This window comes from Prenolepis imparis, unplaced genomic scaffold (genome assembly GCF_030444845.1).
Source record: "Prenolepis imparis isolate NDT839.2.m4 unplaced genomic scaffold, iyPreImpa1.0 SCAF_3, whole genome shotgun sequence".
NCBI lineage: Eukaryota > Metazoa > Arthropoda > Insecta > Hymenoptera > Formicidae > Prenolepis > Prenolepis imparis.
The window spans coordinates 6,355,124-6,378,218 of record NW_028141161.1 but is presented as its reverse complement, the minus strand read 5'-3'; the positions used below and the strand labels follow the sequence as shown (position 1 = coordinate 6,378,218).

General features: G+C 34.9%; 1 protein-coding gene across 3 annotated transcripts; it reads right to left on the bottom strand.

Annotated features, from left to right (window-relative positions):
* Positions 1-769: 769 nt before the first annotated feature.
* Positions 770-22,482, bottom strand: Sxc (O-linked N-acetylglucosamine (GlcNAc) transferase sxc). Of its 3 annotated transcripts, none has more exons than XM_083034403.1 (12): positions 22,014-22,482; positions 17,224-17,374; positions 16,841-17,084; positions 16,034-16,102; positions 11,235-11,431; positions 5,120-5,209; positions 4,616-4,796; positions 3,940-4,542; positions 3,244-3,758; positions 1,745-2,198; positions 1,281-1,657; positions 770-1,198 (listed from the first exon to the last, which is right to left on the bottom strand). In XM_083034403.1, the coding sequence occupies exons 1-12, from the start codon at positions 22,120-22,122 to the stop codon at positions 1,009-1,011; spliced, it is 3,180 nt and encodes a 1,059-aa protein (XP_082890529.1). In that variant the 5' UTR covers positions 22,123-22,482; the 3' UTR covers positions 770-1,008. The 3 variants fall into 3 exon arrangements, with proteins under 3 accessions (XP_082890529.1, XP_082890528.1, XP_082890530.1); XM_083034402.1 differs by lacking the exon at positions 22,014-22,482 and adding an exon at positions 18,111-18,537; XM_083034404.1 differs by lacking the exons at positions 11,235-11,431; positions 16,034-16,102; positions 16,841-17,084; positions 17,224-17,374; positions 22,014-22,482 and adding an exon at positions 5,435-6,500.
* Positions 22,483-23,095: the final 613 nt, after the last annotated feature.

The following is a 23,095-nucleotide window of genomic DNA, read 5'->3' as shown; positions in this document are numbered from 1 at the left end:
AAAGAGAAAGATTACTCGAGAGAACTCTAATCTTTGTTAAGTGTCTTTGCATTTCTCAGTAAACTATGTGCAAAGGATATCTGTGCGTTAAAGAATCAATCAATTGCTAGAAAGGAGAATGGATATCTTGATAATGTTTACACTGTTTACAATAAGCAAATCAATGCGACGATTGTAGGAGCACAAGCGAAATGTACAATGGATTTCCAATTACAATTTATAACTCAGCTTAAATTATGAAATTGTAGATTCTAGTAAAAAAAAAAACTCATAATTTCGTAATTTTAAATCTGAACTTTTTTCAAAGCTCTAAATATATAATTTTTAAGATATTTAATTCTCTTGCAATTTTATATAGAATTCTTAACATTTAGAATATCGAAAAATTAAGATTTCTTTTTCTTCTTAATTTTGTACATTCGATAAATCCACTATCAATGCTTTATTCAAATATCGATATTACATTATGTAGAAAGGCGAATAATCTGGAAAATAAAAAATCGAAAATATTTCTCTATAGATTATGTTCTCCAATGTTAATTTTTTGTATTACTGGTGTTTTCATCACTTTTCAAATTTGTACGTTTATATATAAAATTTTTTCCAGTTTTTTTAAGCTTTCTTAGCTTTCCACAGAATGTAAATTCAATAAAAAAACAATAAATGTTTTTCAATTAAGAGAAAAGAAGTGCATAAATATTACGTTGAAAGAAAACTATAAATAATAAGAGCAATAGGTGAAAGCAGAGCTTAAATATCATATAGAATCTTGTGTGTGTGTGTGTGTGTGTGTGTGTGTGTGTGTGTGTGTGTGTGTGTGTATTCATGTCTACTGTCTATTTTAAGCTTCGTGATTTATCATACAAAACAATAAGTCAGTAGAGATATGAAATTTATATAAGAGCTCATTGGAAAGAGTAGCTATATTAACCACGGATGTAAACTCTAAAATTTCCTGGGGACGAAGAATCGCGGAGTAAAGTGATCGTGTGAAACTTGTGAAAAATTTTAAGACATGTTCGATGATTTTTGGTTGTCATTCTTATCAACAGCCGATACGTGGTCGGAATTTTCCCCACGTGCAAAACGTTCCCACATCTTTGTATATAGCATTTCCATGCCCATCGCGTATAGCTTGCAGCTGAATAGAGAGCTCTCCGAGCGGGCTTTCCAAACCTTAGCCCTTGTTGCTTTCAAACTGGAAAAAAAATTAAAAATTTATCTATTATGCTGTATCTAAAGAAAACTTTACAAAATTTTGCAATAAGTCGAATACTTACTATTCTCTATCAGTACCCAGCCTAATAGCGATATCTTGGTACTCCTGTCGTGTCCGTGCAACCAAGTCGGGACAGCCGAGAGTATTCAATTGACTAGCGGCGACCCGAGAAGCTAAAGTCTCACCCGGTAGCGTAACTACTGGCGTTCCGGTCCACAAAACGTCCATACTGGTTGTGTGTCCGTTGCAAAGTGGCGTGTCTAGGCATACATCAGCTAATTGGCCTCGTCTTACATGTTCTTCTTTAGCAGCGACATTGCTGAAGAGAATTCTGCCAGGCGTTAGACCCAATTGCTGTGCCGTCGATTGGAGATTAGGTTCACCGACCGCCGGGAAACGTAGTAGCCACAACACAGCGTTTGGCACATGTTTCAAGATCTAAAATCAGATATTCATATATATTTAAGACGAACAATTCGGCGAAAGTCTTGACTTTTTACGAAAATAATCTGATCGTTTACTTACATGTGCCCACATGTGAAGAGTGAGCGGGTCAATTTTATATAACTGATTGAAATTGCAATAGATAACGGCATCTTCCGGCAAGCCGTACTGCTGCCTGGTTGTGATCACAATGTTCTGAGGCACCTCCTCGCCCGTGGCAGCTTTGTTATTCACCTGCGTAGTAGTCATACCATTCTGCACGACGACACCGTTTACGGACATCTGACATTGACCAGAGGCTATCATCGTTTCGATCGGAGTGGTAGTCGGTAACTCGGCGACTTTGAGAGAAATTTCGACTGGTTGTTTTTTCGCGTCCGGTACGATTACCTCGCGAATCTCTTTTATCAGAGTATTCTCGATCATCGGGGAAAGATCCGTGGCATTGATTACTGCTACATTATCGGCTACCTTGCCTTTATGATTCGATTTATCCGTCAGGATTAAACGTTCCTTCAGATGAGGAAACATTTGCCTAAAAAAATTAATTAATAAATTAGTCTTGTCAAGCGGATAAGTAAAAACTTCCAAAAATTGATAAAAATATAGAAGTTATTATATAATCATTAAGAATTTATTTATTATATAATGTTTATATTTTCCTTATGAACATATAATGTTTATATTTACTTATTTTACTTTTCTTGAAGATATACAGGGTGTCCGGTAATAGTCACGCCAACCGTCGTGTGCAGATTCCTGGGATCATTTGGAGACGATTTTTCCTCAGCGAAAATGTCGAGGGAGGTCATTATTTCTTGCATGTTTTCAATTTTTGCCATCATGTATCTTTGTAACTAAGCCTTAAATTAAAATTCTATTAAAGTAAACTCTACCTAAAATTAACTGAAGAATGTGAATTTATTATTATTTTATTTCCACAAGGCTTAGTTTGCGAAAAACCCTTTAATTTCAATCGCTTATAACTCGAAAATTATTGGTGTCTCGACATTTTTGCTGAGGAAAAATCGTCTCCAAATGATCCCAGGAATCTGCACACGACGGTTGGCGTGACTATTACCGGACACCCTGTATACTTGATTTTAATAAAGATATATACTTATATACATTTGATTGAAATATATTTGAAAATACGACCCGGGCACGCCAAGTTTTCATATCTTACTTCGGTCTGAATATCGTTTATACGACTTAGAATTGCATAAAACTTTCTTTTAAATTATATATTATATAAAAAGTGCTTTAGAAATTAAAAAATAAATCTAATTCATTTTGTATCTCTCAAGGTATCTCTATTATGAGAATTAGTAATAATTTATTATATTTTCATTTAGTATCTATTATAAATTTGTAACAATTTACTATACTTGGCGCTAGTTGTATTGATCTCATACCTATTTTTATTTTCTTCAAACTTTTTGTTAGCAGTTGGAATATTTTTTATGTACTTAACGTAATTTTTTTACCTCTGTGAGGTTAGGTTTTTTATATAATGTTTATATTTTCCTATCTCATAAATGTTATTTTAAAAAATTCGTGAATAAAATAAATTTGCATACTTGTGATCACCGATGAAGTAAGTGTGTGGCATGTAAGCGAGCTTCTCGCTGTATTGGTTGGCGAGCTCCAGTGGTGAGGTGACCTCGTCTGTTATGAGATAGTCCATGAAACTTGCACCGGAAGTACCAGGATAGCCCAACCACATGACCTGTATCGCCGCCGGTCGCAGGGCAAAAATTTCGTTCCTGGCACCTTTCGTGTAACCATTCATGTTCACTAGGATATGGATCCCGTCAGCGTTGATACGATCAGCAGCCTTGCCGTTGCACGGAATTTGTGACAAATCGACGAAGTGCTCGGCCTCACGCGCGATCTTTGCGCGGAAAGTCGTGCCGTCATCCGTGCTGAGCGCATAACAGAAGACCTCAACCTTTTCGCGATCGTGCAGGCCAGGGATCGATTGCATCAAGTGACTGGTAGGATGATTCCCAAAGTCAGACGAAACATATCCAATCTTCAAGCGTGTGCTCAGCGTACGCGGATATTTGTACGGTTGTTTATGAAGGACGTGAATCTGCAACGATTTATTCATATATATATATATATATATATATATATATATATATATATATAAGTACTTAATGATAACGAGAAAATATTTGTAGGACGATGAATAAAATATTAATTGTTTTATGCGCACTGTATGTATAGTATATAGCTTGAAACGATTTATGGAATTAGACGAACGCACCCACCTTCTCGATACAAAGATTAGCATGCCTAGCAGCGATAGCCTTCCTGAATTCGTGAGACAAGGGATATAGCATGGAATGATGTGGATGTACGCTAGGTAGTCTGTTCTTATCCAGCTGCTCGGCGACAATAGACACCAGTTTCTTCATTCTAGCTTCGTAGTCCGTCCAATCGCATACTATCTGCAAACAATGCGCCAGATTGCAGTAGGCATCAGGAAAATCTGGCTTCAACTTCAACGCTGTTCTGTAAGATTGTATTGCTTCGGGAATGTTGCCAGAATCTTTATGGATCGATGCCAAATTGGAATGAGCGTCGGCGAAAGCTGGATTGATTTGGATAGCTCGTGTGTAGCACTGCAAAGCGCCTTGTATGTCTTGCATCTCTTTGAGCGTGTTTCCCATGTTCGAGTAAGCGTCGGCGAAGGTCGGTTGTATGCGAATCGCCTCCTTGTAGTGCATCAGCGCTTCGTTTAGTTTGCCTTGCTGCTGCAAGACGGAAGCAAGATTGCTATGAGCAGCTGCGAACTCGGGAAATACCTCCAGAGCTTTAAGATATAAGCGAGTTGCTTCCTCGATATAACCTTGTTCACGTTTTATGTTGGCCTAAAAAAAAAGTTTATTTTTAATATTTTCACACAGAGATTAATATTAAACTTAAAACAGTGTAATTTCATACCAAATTATTGAGAGAATCGGCGTGTGTAGAACAAAGCCGGAGGGCGGTATTGTAACATTCTTCCGCCTCGACCACTTGGCCTTTCTCTTTAAGGGCGTTTGCCAGATTGCAATATGCATCTGGAAAGTTTGGCTGCAGTTCGATAGCACGACGATATGTGTCGATGGCCAGATCAATAAGCCTGTAACATCAGTTAGTTTTTCGATTGCTTTCATTTTCTTCGGAAAAAAATGTCGACAATTTCTCATGTAGCCAAATTTATGTTACAATGAAAATATATTACAATGAAAATTTTCATCGTAGTAGAATAATTATAGTGAGTGATATTATTACAATTAACGATATCTAGATCACACATGGTAATCCATTTCAGTATCTCCTCACTCTTGTAGTTTAGCTAGATGTTTGGATCCTTAGAGCTTAGCTTATTAGAACACCTTTGCTTTTTCTAGGTCCTGGAGGATTAATTTTCATCGTAAATAAAAACACAAATTATTAACTCACCCTTGTTCATAGTAAACGCACGCCAAATTTCCATGAACGACTGCATTGTTAGGGCTGAGATTCAATGCACGGAGATAAGCGGCTACAGCTCTGGAACAATTGATAAACAAAGATGATTATCGCGATTTCGGATCTTATATTTTCAAACTCTGTGAAAAGATTAGGTGTAATATATTAATAATGCTAAATAATATAAAAATACTATATCTCTTTTTTCTATATCCGCGAAAAAATTGCCTTTTTTCCAGATCGTAATTGTAGAAACTTAAATTGTTAATATAGCACCTAACGTCGACAGAGACGAGTCTGATGAACCTTTTAAGATAGCGCCTGATCCAGGAGACGCATCCAGAGGTGGAGGGGCGCGCGACAGTATCTTCTATTTGTACGCGAAGCGCGGGCGCGATAGTACTCGAAGGTGAGATCACCGTATAGACGACCACGCACTGGCAGTCCATTCCTTCCCCATCCCGCCCGTCTTGGATCCCGCGGATCCCGAAAGTCCACGGATCTGAATGCGAGAAGAGGACTCTTGACGGCACAACTGGTTAGATTAGTTGCGAATCCTTGAAGAGGCGGAGCAGGTGCAAAAGATTCTGAAGAGATCCTTGGAAGGAAGGGATTCTTAGAAGCGCAAAGATTTTCGAGGGAAGATTCAAAATTGAATCTTTTGCGAAGCACGAAAAATGTTGAGTCCACACATTTATTTTTAAAAAAATTAAATGTTTCTTCCGATAATCTGGTCCAGATTCTATCAAGAAATCTCGTGTAAAATGGAGACCAAATATATGTATACCGGTTCAAAAATACGTGCGAATTCTTATAGATCTCTTCTACGTGTTTCCTACGTGAATCCAACGATTTTCTCGACGAATGCGTTACAAAACAAAAAGCACGAATTTTCGTTAGATACGTAGAACCCCGAATACACAAATTCCTACATGCACGTTGACGTGTCTAAGCGTGGGAAACGAAATAAAAATTACAACAGAGCGTAAATTGTATAGCTTTGGATCCACGTGGATATAGGATCCACTCATCTTGGAATTCACAGACGATATCTAAGTGGCGAGAGATAAAAGCGGGAATTACAAGCCCGTGGAGATTCTGATAGATCCTGATAGATTCTGTCAGCTTTCCGGGAAGCTGACGGTCGAAGGAAAGCTGTTTAACCCGCGAGCGAGCGAACGAGATTCCCGTTTTCGGCGAAAGTCGCGAACGAGCACGCGTATCCTCCCGCAAGGGAAGGGGAAAAGAGAGGCGAAAGACTTCTGTGGGGGCGGAGCGGTTGCTGGAATCGATAGTTGTCCTCGAATTCCTCCCACTTTGTGCGTGAAAGGACTCCCTCCCCACCAAGGCAGAGTCGGGATTACCAAGAAATATATTTGATATAGATCCATTATTATTATTATTATTTATGTGTTCACCACTCTCTAATGGATTATATCAGTACTATCGGCTATAAACAAAATGATACTTCAAGCAGAAACATTGAGGAATAATCTAACTATGGATGTAGTGTCAAGAATAACCGCCCTTTACATTTGGATTCCTACTCTGCATTATCATTATCATCATTATCATCATCATCACCATCACCATCATCACCATCATCATCATTATCATCATTATCATCATTATCATCATCATCATCCTATTAATGATAACATTTTGTTATATAAATTAAATTTTATATAACGTCTATTTTCATTAGAGAGAGAGAAAGAGAGAGAAAGAGAGAGAGAGAGAGAGAGAGAGAAAATTAATGTTAAAATGTGGGGCAGTATACAAACGATCTCTTTTATTTTGGCTGTTCAGACAATCTTGGTGAAGATCAATAGAAAGGCGTAAAACGTAGTTAAAAAGAAAAATAAATGTGTTATGTAGCCATGGAAGCTTTACTATCAACTACTAATCAACTTGGAAACTCAGAGAACTTATATGCAAAAAAACGAGAAGGAATAAAAGAGTAATGTATATATAGATATACACGCGAATATATTAATAGTTAAATATGCGAAATTAAGAATTCTTTCGTTCTTTCTTAAAAATACAGAAGTTACCAATTGAAATTAACAATTGACGTAAGACTTTAAGTTATCGATATGAAAATCATATTTAAATTTAACTGGCAAGTAAGAGCCAAATGTCGCGGATGTCAGTGCGTCAGTTTCAAGAAAGAATAAATTTTTCGTTGTGCACTAATTTTTCTTGGTACGATACCAAGAAATTAAATATCTAATTCGAGATTTTTATTAAACTTTTATTAAACCTTTATTCTCTCTAAAGCTAAATCTCAATTCAAGATTTTAATGAACTGATGAAATGATTAAAATGATATCATTATAAACTATTGAGATGTATATGAGAATATTAATGACACACGAGATTCTTTGTCCGTAACTTTTCATGAGAAACACCTCGAAAACGGAAAACGGTGCATTGCCCGAATTCTCGTTCGAACGCAGAGAATGATGAACTTAAAAAGGATATTAGGATACGAATATCGATCAGGGAGTGTTCACAGTTCATGCGCCGCACTCTGTTTTCGAGTGCAATGCAAATGTGTTAGATCTAGAACACTGGTCAACACTGATTTTATTACCAATTATATTAGATTGATTTTAGAATAACTCTTTGTGACACTGATTCTCTCCGAATATGGCATTGATTTTCTTACATTGGCTCTAATTTTTGAGATAATGAGTGCCCCATGAAAAACATAAAAAATGCAAAAAATGTAATGGTCAGGCGTAGCCTATCCCCAAATCATATAAAGTCTCAAATCGTCTCAAATCATCTCAAAAGTATATATATGAAATAACTAATGGCGTTGTATTAGTAAAATAACAAAAAAAACAAAGTAAGCTGATTCATTGCAGATAATCACAATTAATGCATATAAAAATGCTGTTTACACGATTTTCTTTTATGTAGGTTGTAGGTCATCAGAATCATGTTGGAGATAAAAACAATGTTAAAAAATAAAAAGACAGACCAAATCCTGCTGCATATGTCAGTAGCTACAGATATCGTATTGGGGTAAAATCGTAATTTGAGTATCATTATCTCAAAAACTAGAGCCAACTTGACAAAACTTGTCATTTTTGAATTCAGCATCTCCAAAATACTCTAAAATTCAAACATCCTTGGCAACTAAACAAAAGTTTTTTTTTGTTGACCAGTGTAATTATACATATATATTTTAAAAATTTTTTTATGTCATTCATGTCAAGTGATTCGTGATTATTATACATAGGTATCGAAAATGATTACGCAAATATGCCTCCTGGGCGATCAACTGGGAAACAATGTAATATGAAGATATTAGCTTTTGGATCACTTTTAAACCGACACTGTTCTAAAATCTTGTTATGCCACATGGACGATGTAAGAGATAAAATTCCGATTTGCGAATATTTGAATTACTTTAACTAATTAATTTTTTAACCGGTTTGACTTCAATTTATACATACATTTGTATCGATAAAACTGGGCAATCTCTCGTGGACATGTAGAATAGGTAAAAATAAGTTCCTATAAATTTTTTTCCATAACGCATCTTTATCGAAATACTTGTCTTTAAAATTAAAATTTGAAAAGTATTTTTCTGAAATAACTCTTATATCACTCTGTAGATTTTATAATTTGTAATAATTTTTTTTATATTAAGTAAAGATCTTTAAAATAGCGTAATAACCCAGATAGCCAAATCTGTCAAGAGCATGTATTAAAACTGTGTGCTATATATTTTTGCCAGCAAAAAAACTGCAGATTTTATACAAAACTTGTTATATCAGATAATGATAGCAGAACGTTGGCAGAAATGTTATAAAATCTGCTGACATAATTTGGCAGCAAGTCAGTAGCAGAAATCAAGCAGGATTTGTATAGAATTATCATAGCAGATTGGTAGTAGAAACCGAGCAGGATTTGCGCAACGCAGTTTGGTGTCAGATTGACGGCAGAAATCGAGCAAGATTTGCGCGCGCACAATCTGATGGCAAATTGACAACAGGATCTACATTTTGCAGTTATTTAATAGTTCCTTCACCTACCGCTATGTGATGTATTTTCTCGCAATCAAATTTCTGTTCAAAATAGATATAAAGTCTGCAAGTCGTGGCTATTAATAAAAGGTCAAAAGTATATTTTTCTATCAGTTTAATTTTTGATATCTGACAAGTCTAACATGAGAATATTAAACTTATTAGAATCAATAGGATATACATGAAAAATTATCCATTTACTTTCTATTTAAAGCATAAAGCAGAATTTAATTCTCATATAAATTATATCTTAAATTTGATAAATTATATAAATTTAATTATTTTTACAATTTATTTTATTAATTTAATTAATAGATTAAATTGAACATTTAAAATTGCTATGTGACATATAACTACATACAATATATGTTATACATTAAATATCATATTTATGAAAAAAAAATTATAAGTAGCGGATAACACGTCTTATGCATCTGTTATATTCATCGAAAAATATTGAATTTTATTATACTTATATATTCAAATGGCAAGGAACTGTGCAGATCCTGCTCGATTTCCGCCGCCAATCTGCTATTAGATTGCGTTTGACAGATCTGTTCGGTTTCTGCTGCCAATCTGCCATCAAACTATATGTGCAGATCTGCTCGGTTTCTGCCGCCAATCTGCTGTCAGATTTTGCTTACTAACTATGCTAGCAGAATATCATCAATTGCGGACACAGTGGATAGGAATCTGCTGTAAAGTCATGATTAGATCTGCTGTCATACTGCCGACATGCTGCTAACATTTTGCTATCTGGGAAGTTTCTTGATATCATGTCGGAAAGCCAGGGACAGACTTCCTTTAAGCCTACGTACATATGTATGTGTGTATGCACAGGTATAAAATTTGGAAAAAATGTTTGCATATATAAATATGCGGAAAATATCTTTAAATTTTAGATATGTAACCCAAAAAAGAGTCTGAAGAAATAATAGACTTGTGTATGACTTTGGACTAGCCACTAATAATTTTATGTCATATATCAGTGGAATAACTAAAGTCAGTTTTGATCTTGCACAGATTTTAAAACCGACGATGGAAATATTGAGACGTCGATTGATCAAGACTGTGCGCATGTAATATTATTTCGTAAACTATTTCGTGAACGTAAATAGACAAGATGGAATTTTTGTTTTGATTGGGTTACTAATACAAATCACACATTTTACGATACTAAACTTAATTATTGCACATAAATCATATTATTTATTACTTGCCTGGGTTACTTTAAACTTTAGACGATTCATAATTCGCGACAAAATAGAATTCCGTTTATAATTTTATCAGCCAATGTATCTTGTACAAGTATATATACAACTTGAATGTTTTCTCTATTATATTACACGGACGCAAAATTTATAGAAAACTCTGAAATAAGAAAAATTCAGAAAAATTCAGAAAATTCAGAATTCTGACCTAAATTTTGTCGCTAATTATCGATCCCTTTTAAGGCTCCTGTACGGGGATTCTGTAACTCTTAACGACGATATCGCTATCGTTAACGTGTCGTTATGAGTTACAGAATCCCCGTACTGGCTCCTTTCCGATCATGTCGAAATCGTGACGTCAGAGGCGAGAAAACACACGCTAAAATTTCTTAGATGCCATTTCGAAATAAAAAAATATTTCGATGAAACAGCACTTCAGATGGCTTTAGCACATTCTTAAAAAACCCCGAAAACTATCCTTTCCCCTTTATAATCAATCAACAGCTGTAAAATGTAATATTATGAAGCCCAGTCCGTCTGGTCTTTGCACATGCGCAGTCATTCCGCATGTCAAAGTCTGATATCTCGATCATTTTACAGATGTTGATTGATTATAAAGGGAAAAGAATAGTTTTCGGGGGTTTTTAAGAGTGTGCTTTCATCGTAAAGCCATCTTAAGTGCTGTTTAATCGAAATATCTTTTCATTAAAAAATGGCATCTAAGAATTTTCAGCGTGTGCTTTCTCGCCTCTGACGTCACAATCCAATATGGCCGCGGTGAGCACCCAGGAGCCTTAAGAAATAAAAAATGTATATACATATATATTTAATAAACAACAACGCATGGAAACAAACCTGTCAAAGATCCTAGCTTCTTTCAACACATTCCCAAGATTGATATATGCGTCCAAGAAGTTTGGATCCAAGGCAACCGCTTTCTCGAAATGATGTATCGCGAGCCATATCTCCCCTTGTGCGTTGAACACGCAGCCGAGATTGCTCCAAGCGACCGCGAAATCCGGTCGTGTCTCAATCGCCTTCAAGTAGCAGGCCTAGAGAAACAGAATGCGATTTACAGCAATTTCACTCGCGAACTTAGAGGGACACGCGCTGCGCGCTTTGCCCGACCTCCCATCGTCGCGCTGCGGCTTCTCTTTTTCTCTCTCCCACTCTCTCGCTCTCATTCACTCTCTCTTTCATATATTCTCTCCCTTCCTTTCTTTCTTTCTTTCTTTTTCTCTCCCCTTTTCACCCTCTCGACTCCACAAAAAAATATATTTTATTTCATTACTCTACGTCTCCTTTCCGTTTCCTTTCCTCGCTCATCTCTTCTCCCTTCATCATCAATTCGAGCAGTTTCGCTAGTCTCTTTAGAGTTGCTCGAGTTCTTCCACGATTTCTTCGCAATCATTCGTGGGATGGATTTTCGTTTCTTTCAGATTTCTTCAGATGGTCTTTTTAGAGATAGATGAAAGATTGCTCGAGAGCTTTTACCAAAGTTTTTGAAATTTATTTTGGCGAAAATTACACATCGTTTCTAGTTCTAATGAGAGCTGAAGAAGATTGACCATGTCAATCTTCTGACTTATGTTAATTAGGCACTTCTTTTATTTGGCTTAGTAAGTGCATTAAGTCTTGAACCATTTTAACAAAATGATATTTTGAGGATAAGAGATGGTAATACTATATATTCAATAGAGAATCACCATTAGGAAAATTTAAATCATGTTTATATATGTTAACATACGTACGAAGTAAAGAATCAGAATGAAATTAAAAAATTCATGTAATTTATGAAAATAAAAATGTACGAAACCAAAATCCTACTAATAGATATAAATTAAAATTATATAATAACACTCTCAACAAAGAGATTTAGAAGACACAATGCAAGAGTTTAAAGTATTTTTCATTTCTTCCGTATGTCATTCTTTTTTACAATCAGCTTTTTTCCGATTTATGGATTCTTCTTCGATTTCTCCTCAAGCGTTGTCATTCTTCGAGTTCATTAACTTCTCCCTTTTTTCTATCCTCGTCGAGAGCGAAGAAAGAGGGTAAGAAATGGAAATAGAATGAAGGAGGGTTACCTCACAACCTCACACGATCATCAGCATTGCATTCTCGGATAGGAATCGGGAAAGTGTCAAGGATAATAGAGGTATCTAGGTGCGCGCTAGAGGCGTCATCGTATGTGCGGATAACGCGCGACTTCCGGTGCACGCGGAGTCCCCGAAATGCGTTCGGTGTACTCGACTGCACTCTGAAGGCGTACGCTAAAATCGAGTCTCTCAAAACTCTCAAAAGTCTCTTTCGGACTCGTGTGATAAAGCTACTTATCGATGAGAAAAAAATCATGTCACGGCGTAACGGGATGACGACCCTAAGAATTTAGCGTGGATGATCATCGCGCGTGCCGAGAGGCGGGCTGCATTGATACTGAAAACAGAGTAATCTCCGTACCTAAACAATAAATAAGAAGGGCATTTACAGTCGACCAGTCTCTGCAGGATGACAGGTTTGCTTGAAATTAAAGAAAAAAAAGCGAAAAAGAATTGAAAGGATTAAAAGGAGTGTGCGATTTTTTTTTAAATATTTCACAATTTTAATATTAAATTAAAATAGATTTGATTTTTTTAAGGATTGCAACATTATTTAGCGAAAGGGTGCAACGTATTATGCAATAATATTTACAGGGTGTTTTACGCTAAGTTTTACACTTTAACGATAAGAACATTATTGCAGTGACAAGTAATGAATCTGGGACGTTTTAAAAATAAAAAAGGCTTCGCAAAGTCTCGAATTTTTATTTAAGCGAATCAAAAGATCGATTTGCATAATACTGATTCATGTAATGTACGTAAATCTTAGTAATAAACAATAAATATCGGTGATCCTTCGCAATATCTAGGAAAATGGAATCCTTCGACACAGGAGCCGGTCGAGAGAGAAGGAGATTGGATTGATTGTAGGGGTCTTTAGAGACCGGCCTTGGGAATTACTTTACCTGCAATGTACCCTTTGGTAGGCTGACTTGGTAGGTACGGCTCGCAAGTTCTCATAATAAACTTAGACCGAGAGACAGTGTTACTGAATAACCAGATTCAGATTCACCCTTTGACGAAGGAACCGGCACGGTAACCGACCATTCTCACATTGCTCCTGCACTTCCCCTCCTAGAGTTGATCATCCCATCCACAACAATAAGACAGCTGCGTTAATGTCTCTTCACTGATTATACTCCTCGCCTCAAATCTTTGTCTTTTTTTTCTTAACTTTCTACATACGTGTGTGCGTGTGTGTGTGTGTACGTGTATACACAAAGAAAATTGACAATTCACGTGTCCGCAAAACGGCACGCCTCACCGAGCTCATTAGCCAGCTGCTCTGCACAGACTCTACATTTTTCTCTCCTCTTTCTCTAATAAAAAATGTTCCATTAAATTGTACAATCAACCGTCGAGTGGTGGTGGTGGTACGAGAGAATGAAATAATGCGATATTTCACGATATTGATAAAAGTAAATGGCTGAAGGAGCTCGGCAAGAAACGAGCGTACCAGCCAGTTCTCGGGAATAGCGGGAAATGTAACGAGAAGCTTTCCTCATTGCTCTCATCTTCAGAACCGAACACCGAGAGCGTATTCGTAAATCTCGCATCTCTGTATCATAATCAAGCGCTTTATCTGAAGTATTTAGAAATTATTAAGCTGAAGATAGCCCAGAAAGAAAGGACCGAAACGTTCTAAAGAAATAAAGAATAAGTATACAAATCTTTGCGTTTTTATTTCCGACGCATCGGCTCTTATTAGCCTATTCCTTCTAATCTTTTATATTAATACTTCTCTCCATTATAATTTATCTAGAAATATATTTCAAATGAAAAAAAATATATATGCAGAACACACTTACGGATACGCTCTCGTCTCGGTTGATTCGCCGCGCCGCGCTGCGGAAATTATTGTAGACCACTTGACCCTTTTCAACAAAACGGACCAATGTCAGAAAGCAACTCGCGATCACTGTAAAAGTCCCGCGAGCTTCACAATTTCGAATGTGTCTCGTAACTTTTCGATTTTCTATAATATCACTTGTACAAAAATAGCATTAATATTATTTTTATCGTCGAGTTCTTTTGCACCTATCCGATTTAAAGGAGAGCAATTGATCAAGTAATCTCGCGCCAATATAAACTTTTCATCATGATACACACCAATAGATTCTCTTCCTCTCTTTCACTCTCTCACTCTCTTTCCATCATCAACTATTCGTCAACAGTGAAAGTGCTGAAAAAAACACAGCACGTGGCGGTATGCACATATGCCACGAGAGAACAACAGCAAAATCACACACCCAAAACAAGAGATCAGCTCATTCACTTAAATGTTCGCGCGCTGCCAGCCTATCAATTCGAATTAAAATGGCGCATGATACTGGCTGAACAATGCTATAATTTGCGACAACATCAAGAGTTCTAGAAATAGTAAAAAAAAGAAGAAAAAAAATCAAAAGTGTAGCACATAGTTTTCTCGGTGTTGCTGCAAAACGCGCAATACAAGAGAGAGAATATTCTTCTCTTTCAATTTATATATTTTAACAATAACCCTAAACATTATAAAAAAGATTTGTGTTCATTCTTGAGTTTAGAAAATTTCTCGAAAGATTAGATAAACTGAGTTTATCATATGACAAACAAAAAAATAAGAAAATTTTTTAATTTAAAAAAAAACTACTAAAATCCACATCTTAAAATGTCCAGATTCAAGTTGTCTTGTCGTCGCGTTTGTTAAAAAAAAAACAAATAAATAAATAAAAAAACACACGCAAACACTTTTCCAAAACATATCTGGATCGAAAAAAATGCGTCTGTCAGAAATGTCTGTTATATTGTTTAGGGTTTTAAGAGACCGTCGCTTAATGTCACTGCGAAAAAAATAGAATTCGCTATCAGCGACATGAAACGCAGTTCTCTTTTCGATTTTACAGGATAAAGGATTTTCTTTTCAACACGTATCCGCCATCGAGATCACAATCACAATCGCGCTTTCAATAATGTTTCTCGTTCGCCTGTTCCTCGATGAAGGTATAAACTGTTGAAGAAAAATATTAAAAATCTGTACGGATAATTTTCTATTAATATTTTATATATATTCTCGACGGCGGAGAATCGCGCGCTGCGCTTGCAAGTTGCTCGGCAAAGAATAAAAGCTTCTCGTCGCAATCATCGTGAACGAATTCTATTTGTTTGGCCCGCTTACTTCACGGAAAACTGCGCACTGTAGCTCGTGCATATATACGCGATGCATTTATACCTCGAAATCAAGAGATGGCGAAATATTTTTCTTCTCTGCTTTTTTTTCTCTATAAATTGAATTTTTTCTCCTTAATCTAGAGAAGACATTAGAACAGAATCGATTGTTATTAATTTTTGTTTCCCAGGGATTCATAGAAAAGATGATACAATTATTTGGGAAGGAAAGATTGGTAATTTTTTTTTAAACTTCTCTATAATCTCTCACTAGTTCAAGGAGCATAATGCGCTATTCCTCATTCGACGATCCCGCCGTTTGTAACTTGATCGAAGTAAAGATGCTCGCGAATATATGCGTAATATATCGAATTAATTTACTAGCTAAATGTAAATGCTTCTAAAACATACCTTTGCTTCATCAAGTCTTGCTAATGCTTTCAAAAGATTACCAAGATCACTCCGCACACAATAAAGATCCTGGAACAAGCAAAATATGTAAATTATTTCCGTATATAACTAATCTTGCTTAAAATAAAAGATTTGATATAATAAAACATTAATTCACTAAACTAGAAATAAATGCGGTTTCTAAGAGAGTCGATATAAATGTAAATGTAAAAAGAACGATGTAAATCGTATTAGTGTAATAATTTTAGTATATAAAGAATAAAAAATTTTGCAACTTAAATGTTATACAGGGTGTAACTGAAAAAACATATATGGAGCACACCATCAGATTCTATGGTCAATTTGGAAACGATTTTTCCTCAGCGAAAATGTCGAAGGAGATCATCATTTTTTGCATGTTTCCAATTTTTGCCACCTTGTATCTTTGTAATTAAACTTTAAATTAAAATTCTATCAAAGTAAACTCTACCTGAAATTAATTGAAGAATGTAGTTTTGTTAATATTTTAATTCTACAAAGTTTATAGTTTATGAAAGCTCTTTTTTTCAATCATTTATGCATATATATCAACATATATATATTAACTTGAAAATTATTGGTGCTTTAACATTTTCACTGAGGAAAAATCGTCTCCAAATTGGCCAGATAATTTAATGGTGTGCTTCGTATATGTTTGTTCAGTTACATCCTGTATATAAACAAGAGCTTTTGTTTCTTCTTCCAGTTTTACTTTCTTTGGAGAGATATTTTGGGTTTTATTAAGTAACATCTAAACTCTGTAATATGTCATAATGTCGATTTTCTCACGGGATTGTATTGTAGCGCTGTGACGTATGCTTGGACGGCCTGTTCCATGTCACCAGCTGCAACGAGTGCCGCAGCCAAGTTGATATAACCATCAATAAAGTCAGGCTTCAACCTGACAGCATGACGATAGTTCTCCAGTGCTTCCTGCAGTTGTCCGCGCTCTTTATATACATTTCCCAAATTGCTGTATGCCTCTGCTAACAATGGATTTTGCTTTATCGCTAAGCTGCTGTAATGTGCTGATCTGAAATACAAAAGTTATATAGTTTTACTTTACACATCTAAAAAAATATATATATAATTTATAAATATAAATTTGCCAATTTTCTCCTGTAACATGTTCAATTTCAAATATAAACTAAATATAATAAGATATTACGTACTTCTCTAGTCTTCTACATTGGAAATGTATCGAGGAGAGCAAGAGAAGAACACCGGTGTTGTTTGTTTCCTGTCGCCATAGTTGCATGCAGTGTCTTTCAGCATTATCATAGTCCCCTGCTTGATATTCTCTGTGAGCGAGTTCCAGCAACCCTAAAATAAGAATTGAAGCACATAAGATTTTTTGTGAGTAATATTCCATTTGCATGGAATTCAAGTTTGATAGAAATATAAGATATTTCTGCACTTGGATTATATTACATATACTTTTCATTCATTTTGTTTAATATCATAGATATTAATGAATGTTTTTCTTGTTTCTCTTTTTCAATTATAGGGTGCTTTCCAGCAATGACACAGTGCGACACAGAGTATCATTCTATCTTTGTTGTTCACTCGTATTGAAAGAAGATAGAATAATATTCTGTGTCGCACTGTGTCATTGCTGGAAAGCTCCCATAGCTTACCATATTGTGATCAGAAGAAAAGCAATGTAAAAATTAAAGAAATTAAAAAAACAAAATTTAAGAAACTTAAAAATAATGAAAATTTTTAATATCAAGGAGACCAAGAAATTTAGAAAAACTCCAAAATATATTGAATTATAACATGTATATTAATTTTCATTAAACCCCCTAAGTAAATTTTCGAATCGTACATCAAAGTCATAAAAATGTAGCAAACAAGTATACCGAATCAAGTTATGCGATATAATTATTAATTAACGATTAATCACGAATTCGAGCGAACAAATAAAGAACCATTTCGCCCTATGAAATGTGATAATCAACATTTTCCCCGATTATCACGTTATGTTATCTATTAGCCCCGTGGCATGACATATCATTTCCTTTAACAAAGAAGAGATAAATCCCAAAAATATACGAACAATAGGTATCTACGCTAACAGTCTGATTATTATCAGACAGATTGATCAGCTCCTTGCCATGAGTGTTCTGTGCCACTACCAAAATATTTTGTTCATTTTGCCAATCACTGTCCTCATTCTCCGGAATCAATCCATTGGAGCCTTTCAACGAGTTGCTCTTCTCTGCGTACGCGTGCACGCTCATCTTTGGTAATAAAGATGTATATCAAAGTCACAATATCAAGGTACTGAAGACTCTCGATTTCGAAAGAAAAAGCTTCCTCGACTTCGCACTTCTTTTAATTCGCTCGCACCTGGTCCCGGCGAATCTTCTAGATAGTTCTAAATCAGTTTTTGACCAGTCGAACCTATAACTTCTACGCTCGTTTATACCCGTTGCTCCGATTCTCGCTCTGCGCACAGATGTTCTGCGCATACATTCTGTGTCTTAGCTGCTAGCTCATTCTCTATCCATCTCTGCCTCTCTCTCCCTTTCCTAATAGCGCGATGGACGAGCCGATTGGTTGACGCCGTAGCGTCAGATTGAAGCGAAGAGTGGTCGAAGCAGATAATTTCAGGAGCGTATATTAAATGTGTAGCTTCACGTACATTTTTATACTGTATAAAGGCTCATTCAGACAGGACGCGTCAAGCGTCAAGCAGTGAGCAGCAACCATTCAACAACCAATAAGCGAGGTAATATTAGCAATGGCGTAAAAAATATTGCCTCGCTTATTGGTTGCTGCTCGCTGCTTGACGCTTGACGCGTCCTGTCTGAATGAGCCTTAACTGTATATCGTGATAAAAAATTCTCTCTTTTTAGAGCTGCACTTATGTAGCTATATTTTCTTACGTTTCTTTATGTGTTTCCTTATGTTTTCACATTTGAAGAAAGGAAAAATTTCTAATTTGAGTTTACATTACAAATGTTACATTAATCTTTTTAACTTAGAAAATTTTAAAGCGATATTTCAATTTTAGTACCGCATTATAAAAAAAATTAAATTATAATCAATAACACTGAAGATGATTTAAAATAGATCGAAACGGTTGTTCTTTGATTTTTTTGTAATAATGTATTATTTTCGGCACGAACTTCCGGCTACAGCTCCTTTGACTTTTTTATTCCTCGTTATTGGTTTATTAATTCTTTTAGCCTTTCGATTTAGAAAATAATCAATATAAAAAAAAAATCTCATACATATACGTACATAGTATATTTCGTAATTGATAGTACATATAAAATAATTACGAAATAATGATAATAAGGAAAATAAAGATTCTTACATGAAAAAATTAATCGAAAATGTACAATCATTTGTTTGTAAAAAGCTTTATATATTCGACAAAATTGAAAAATTAATAATATATTTTTTTAAGTTTAAATAATTTCTAACAATCTTGTATTACTCATTATTAAATTTATCTCGCTGATTATTAAAATATATCTAAAAAGCAACATTTTTTTATCGAAAAATAAAATTTATATAAAATTTCTCTTCACTAATGTCAATTATTAAGATCTTTTTTTTGTTAAATAAAATGTTATAGTTTTATAATTTTATATTAAGGCTCCTGGGTGCTCACCGCGGCCATATTGGATTGTGACGTCAGAGGCGAGAAAGCACACGCTGAAAATTCTTAGATGCCATTTTTTAATGAAAGGATATTTCGATTAAACAGCACTTCAGATGGCTTTAGCACACTCTTAAAAACCCCCGAAAACTATCCTTTTCCCTTTATAATCAATCAACATCTGTAAAATGATCGAGATATCAGACTTTGACATGCGGAATGACTGCGCATGCGCAAAGACCAGACGGACTGGGCTTCATAATATTACATTTTATAGCTGTTGATTGATTATAAAGGGGAAAGGATAGTTTTCGGGGTTTTTTAAGAATGTGCTAAAGCCATCTGAAGTGCTGTTTCATCGAAATATTGTTTTATTTCGAAATGGCATCTAAGAAATTTTAGCGTGTTTTCTCGCCTCTGACGTCATGGATTTCGACATGGTCGGCAAGGAGCCAAGAGTCTTAATAGATTGCTATCACACGAAAATATGACACAAAATTATTAAAGATTATTTAAGTTTAAGAAAGCATATAATTTTAAAAAATTTTTAAGTCATCTTTTTCGAAAACAAAATCTTATATGAAAAATTTTTATATGAAATCTTTTCAATTTTTATTTTTTCATGTAGAATTTTTTTTAAGGAATAAACACTTATTTTTTAATGTATAAATTGCTATATTATATTCCATATAAAAAAATTAAGATAATTTTCAAATTCCGAAAGCAAATGTGAACAAAATTTTGATTGTAAGACGTCCCTTTAAAAACAAAGAATAAATTTTTAAGACCTCATATATACATTTTTAAGTGTTAACACAATACATTTTAACTATTTTATTATTTTCTCAGATCATATAATATAATCACATAAAAATTAGATATACTATATTTATACACATATATAATATATGTTATTTCAGAAGCATATATAACAATATTACGCAATATTACCAATGTTTTTTATAGATAGAAACTGACAATGAGATTATACTGATTATGAAACACGAGATGACTGTATATACTGACCATATATTTCATCATAATATTTAACTTAATATACTTAATGACTGTTTTTTGCTTATTTAATTAAAACTAAAAGACTATAGAAAATTAAATTTTAATTTTAATCGATCACATTTGAAAATGTGTTCTGAATTAACGTTCATGCTATATTGATGCTAATTCCTGCATACGTTCCTGTTCTGCGAGAGAACCACAGAGAAACTATAAATGAGAAAGAAAAAGGGAGAGGGAAAGAAGGAGTGGAGAGTGTTTCCCCGCTCGGTGCTGATGGCAGATGGAACAGATATTCAAGTGGAATATTACATATATCGCGTTCACAACGAAAGAAAGGGAAACAGAGAGAAAGGGGCGGGAGATATCCGCTGTTATAATGAAGGGATAGCAAAAAGCATATCGACGACATGTTACCTGTGAATGTTTTATGAGAAAAAAAATTAAAAAATATACCAAATGATATATATACTGATATGTCTGATGAATAATAACTGCCATCTGATTAAATTTTATAAATGTTACCTCATATTTCAGAAATGTATGTTTGTGCGTATTTGCCATGGATCTTATTTTACTTGTAAAAAATATGCAATTTGAGACTTTTGCGGTGTACGAATATTATTAGAATTGGTTTTCGGGTTTGAATCACGTAGACTTTTTGTTTGATTCCAACGTTTCGTGGACATTTCAGCTCACTTCATCAAAGAGAAACAGCCTGATACTTGTAAAAATATGCAATTGTTTTATTCACAATGAATCCAAGTTGCTGCAGAAATTGAAGAGCAGAATTATAATTCAATTTATTTGATCTATAAGTAATAAAAACGGGAAATATAATTTTTGTAAAAATTAGATTTCGAATTTTAAATTATATATTTATCATCTCTCTAAATTTATGTTAATTATACTCATTACCGTCATAAGTAAACAAAAAAAATTGGGGAAACATTAGATTTATAAAATATTAGATTTTTTCTAAATTACTTATTCATTCATTTATTACACCTGTCCTTTTGTACGCTTTCTGCTATATGCACGCATGTATGTGTATGTGTATTGTATTGTATTGTATTGTATTGTATTGTATATATATATATATATATATATATATATATATATACACACAAATACATAAAAATTATAAAAACTACAAGAAATGCAATAAAAAACAAAACTTGTGCTCCGAAAGTAGAAAAAAAAGAACGAGTGTAAAGGAACGAGCAATGCAGATGATGTTATATAGGTTATTATAAAAGGAGCAGAGCTGCTCGAGGCGGATTTCGAGGAGCTGGTAGAAGCAAGTAAGGCGCGGAAAAAAAAGTATAATCGTACCGACGGTCGACAGCTGCTGAATCTCGTTCATCTTCAGTATCACGTTGGTGCCCGTTATCTGCTGGTGGCCTTGCTGCTGTTGCTGTTGCGTTTGCTGTTGCGCTTGCATGGCTGCGTCCGCGATGACGACGACCGAGGTCTGCCTGCAAAATGGAACGGACGGACGATGCGAAAAGACACAAGCGGTGGCGACGGAGCGCGCGACGACTTTGACAGCTGACGTGCCTATACCGATCGCGTAACCGTCGGGGAATCGCGTCCGCGTCCGCGTTCGATTTCCGAAACAATAAATGACAGATTCCCGTATTCGAACGATTTGACTTTCGGTGTGTACTGTAATGCGATTTTCACACACGCGCCATCATGAAATCCTTCGGTGGAGCGCCGGAAATTCGAGAGTCACGTTCGGCCGTCTTCGGATAGAGTCGTGTCGTGTCGTAAGCGTTCGGCAGCAGCGGCGACAGAGCAGTGACAGAGATGAAAAAGGAGAGCAGTGCCGTAACTTACCTGCATTGTGCAAAAAAAAATTATCTTCTGAATTAAAAAAAAACGTTTATTTATTGCAAATAAATATATTTTTTTCACAAATTTTTTCAAAAAAAATGTTTTTCTCATTTCTTTAAACTTCTATTTTATCATCTTGACTGCGTCCTCCTGAAGTTTGCGCCCGGTGCAAGGGCACCGATGGCATTGCTCTAGGTACGGCACTGAAGATGAGGAATTCAATTAATTCACTTTTGCGATCGACCTTCGACTGTCAAAGTAAAATTAAATTAAATTAATATGAAGCACACTGCAGCAAATCGAAGAATGAATAAGAAAAAAAGTACAAAAAATAATTTAAAAAAATAAAAGTTGAAGTTTATTAAAAGAAATAAGACAAATTGAAGGGATATATAAAGCTGAATAAAACCACGAAATATCTTATTGTTAATAATGAGACACATTAAAAAAAAAGATAACGATTATTGTATGACACTTTTAATGATAATTTTTAGACATTCTCGCGGTGAGAAAAAAATCGTGAAAATCGCCAAGTTATAGTATATATAAGAGCCAATCGATGAATATATTCTCGTCAT